The 3,195-nt window shown below is 46.5% G+C and overlaps 1 protein-coding gene across 1 annotated transcript; it reads right to left on the bottom strand.

Moving 5' to 3' along the window:
* Nucleotides 1-800: 800 nt before the first annotated feature.
* On the bottom strand, nucleotides 801-2,132 carry LOC127315454 (probable carboxylesterase 2). Its single transcript, XM_051345940.2, has one exon. It carries the CDS (start codon nucleotides 2,130-2,132, stop codon nucleotides 801-803), a length of 1,332 nt encoding a protein of 443 aa, XP_051201900.1.
* Nucleotides 2,133-3,195: the final 1,063 nt, after the last annotated feature.

Raw genomic sequence — 3,195 nt, 5'->3', positions numbered from 1 at the left:
GCTCTTTCAGTTGGGCATGATGTGCTAGAAACATGGCCGGTAAAACTTGAGGACATAGAGCACAAAAAGATATGTCTTCAGAGACAACCATTCATTTAGAAAGAATATCATTGGTAGAAGTTTTTTCGGGTGTAACTATTTTTAATTTTTATGGGTGCTTTTGTTGTACACTTTGGTGACGGTTAATTAATGAATAGTCTTGATGTATAACGGATCTGGAACTTAAAAAGGACTAATAGAGACATGATGAAATATTTTTGTTCTCATTATTTGGATACAAAACAGATAAGGAATCCAGATATTATTTAGTTTGCTTCAAAAAGGACTTCAAATGGTTTACAGGGTTTTGTAAGCGACTATGCTTTGTAAACCAGGGTTTTCCTCAAATAATGAAACTATTGGCTTTTGGTTGATACGTTTTTTTTAAATATAATGGCTCCATACTGAACCTCTTAGGAAAATTTGAAATAGAACAATTCTATTTCTTCTTGGCAAAAGAAAAAAAAATCTTTGTAGCTTCTAAAGTGATCTGAAATCCCCATAAGTAGTAGATAATATACACTGATACATTGTCTGAATTATATATATGCAAATTAATACATTGATAGTAGTACATTAGTTGTATATCATACGTAAGCTGTACATAAGTATTTCCGTCATACATATTTGATAAAAAAGAAATGATAACTTACTGTCTTTCTTATTACACTTATATATGAAGGTATAACAAGTATCATCAGTGACCCGAATCACACATTTGCACAGTCATCTGCCAACACTTAATTGTGGACTTTCATCCACTAGAAAAAGTTCTTGATGATTGAACTCCCTGGAGCTGCTGCTGGTAATGAGAGTCTGTTTGTCTTGTTAGGCCTCACTCCGCCCAAAGATGGCCCATATGTAGTGTTGGATGTTCTTCCCAGTCCAATTTGTAAACAACCACTTGCCATAGATTTCCTGCCACTCCAATTTTTCATGGCCATCCCATATCCAAATATGTCAATGTATGGTCTAGCAGGCACGCTTAGAGTTAGGTGATCACAGTCATCAGTCTCACCTTCTTCTGATGTCTTATTACCCCCGTATCCATGCAGCTCGTGCAGCTCCGGGAGCATAGCGGCCGGCAGTGGCAAGACGCTGCGCTGATTCACGAACTGCACTATGCTCTCCATGAGCTTCTTGCTGGTCGCACGCAGCGGGTTGTACAGGTGGAAGCCATGGTCCCCGCCCTCCGACTCCACCAGCGTCACGGCGTCACCGGACCACGCGCAGTCGCGCATGTGGGCTGCCAACTGGCGGCCACGGTCCCGCATGCTGTCTTTCTCGGCGACGGCTACCAGCATGCGCCGGCATGTTAGCGACGCGACCTCCTCCGCAGGGGGATTGATCCGGGGGTCGTCGTTGCCGGCGTGGCCTGCCGTCACGAACGGCCAGAGCCTGTCCACCAGGTCAGGTGGAAACATGGCGACACCGTCCTCCCGGACGGTCTCGGAGGCCAGCCGCTCGGACCCCCAGAAGTACGGGTGCACCATGACTAGCCCCTCGATGTCCATGAGGCGGCCGTCGCGGCTGGCGCGCACCGCGGTGTGGTAGGCGATATTACCGCCGGCGCTGTCGCCGGCGAGGAACGTGCGCTCAGGGTCGGCGTAGTCGGCCAGCCAGGGATCGGAGAGGGAAGCCACCCACTGTAACGCGGCCCATGCGTCGTCGTAGGTCGCAGGTATGGGGTGCTCTGGCGCGAGACGGTACTCCATGGACACGACGAGCGCCCCGGTGCGAGCGGCGAGGGACTTGGCGTAGTGGTTGTACGTCCGGCAGAACGCGCTCTCCGTGCAGAAGGATCCACCGTGGATGTACACGATGACCGGTAGCCTATCGCCGGCCGCGGCGGCGGCACGGGAGGCGAGAAACAGGCGTGCGGACACGCCGGTGCTTTTGTCGATGACGACATCCTTCGTTGCCACCCCACGGTTGCCCGCCGCGTCCTCCGACGCCGGCACGAATGGGCTGCGGAGGAAACGCTCGACGTTGCCGCCCTTGTACTCGCGGATGAATGGGTAGAGGTCGACGGCGATCTCGCCGGTGGCATCCTTCTCTTTTGCTGGAGAGCTGACGATTGCAGTTGCAGACATGGTGACCGCCGATGCAACCAGTTTGTTGTATATCTGCTAGCTAGAGTGTCTATGGCTCTATGCAGCTCTCTCTTGAGTTGTGGTCTCTGGGATGACATTCGCGGGCTTTTATAGCTAGATTTTGTTCCGCTCCAACTGTAACATGCAATAGCAGTACTACAGCTAGTTCAGTTGTTGAATATCTGAATCTATTAAGATAATTCCGCACCGTATTCGTTTATGAATCCGTTTTATAGAACATATCCGGTTTATATAATCTGACGGATAAGGATACCCAATTTCGAACGTAATCGACACCGGATACAGTATGACACCGGATACAGTATATGATATGGTATGTGAAATAGCGTCAGGATATCTATATCCGAAAATTATTTAGGATTATCCGATGGTTTTTATCAAAATAATCCGATTTTCATCTAAAATATCAAAACTAATATAGCATGTTTAGTATACAATGAGTTGCTGAGTTTGTCTGTTAAGAAATACCTCACTTAGATAGTCTCTTTATCTAATATGGAGTCCAAATTTGTTAGGATGCTTGGCCATTAAACCATGCGTCGGTGTTATCGCCCCGGCCTTAAACATACCCGATTAATTTTTTCGCTCCGAATCCGCTCTATTTCAATTCCAAATCCGTGGTCTCTTATATCCACATTCGAATCCACCACCGGTCATTATCTATTCGCTCAAAAAGTATGGTATAGGATATGGTAAAGGTTAAATCTAATCTATTTTCTTAGTGCGGAAACTATAATACGCGCATGCATATTTTTATGCAGCTCAATCTCTCTATCATGTTGTAGTGGTGGGACACCGGGATACCATTCGTGGGATGTTAGCTTCCACTCCGATTCATTTCAGAGAACTATTACTCCCTCGTCCCAAGAAAGTTGTCTGAGGTTTATCTAAATTCGTATGTATCTAGACACTAAATAACATCTAGATACATCTAAATTTTGACAAATCTCCGATAAGTTTCATGAGACGGAGTGAGTATCTTCATTCTTAATAGCTCAACTCAGTGGTGGACCCAAGAATAAACAAGAGGGTGGGCGCACCT

This window comes from Lolium perenne, chromosome 7 (assembly GCF_019359855.2).
Source record: "Lolium perenne isolate Kyuss_39 chromosome 7, Kyuss_2.0, whole genome shotgun sequence".
Lineage (NCBI taxonomy): Eukaryota > Viridiplantae > Streptophyta > Magnoliopsida > Poales > Poaceae > Lolium > Lolium perenne.
The sequence above is the reverse complement of the archived record's forward strand: the minus strand, read 5'-3'. Positions and strand labels throughout refer to the sequence as shown.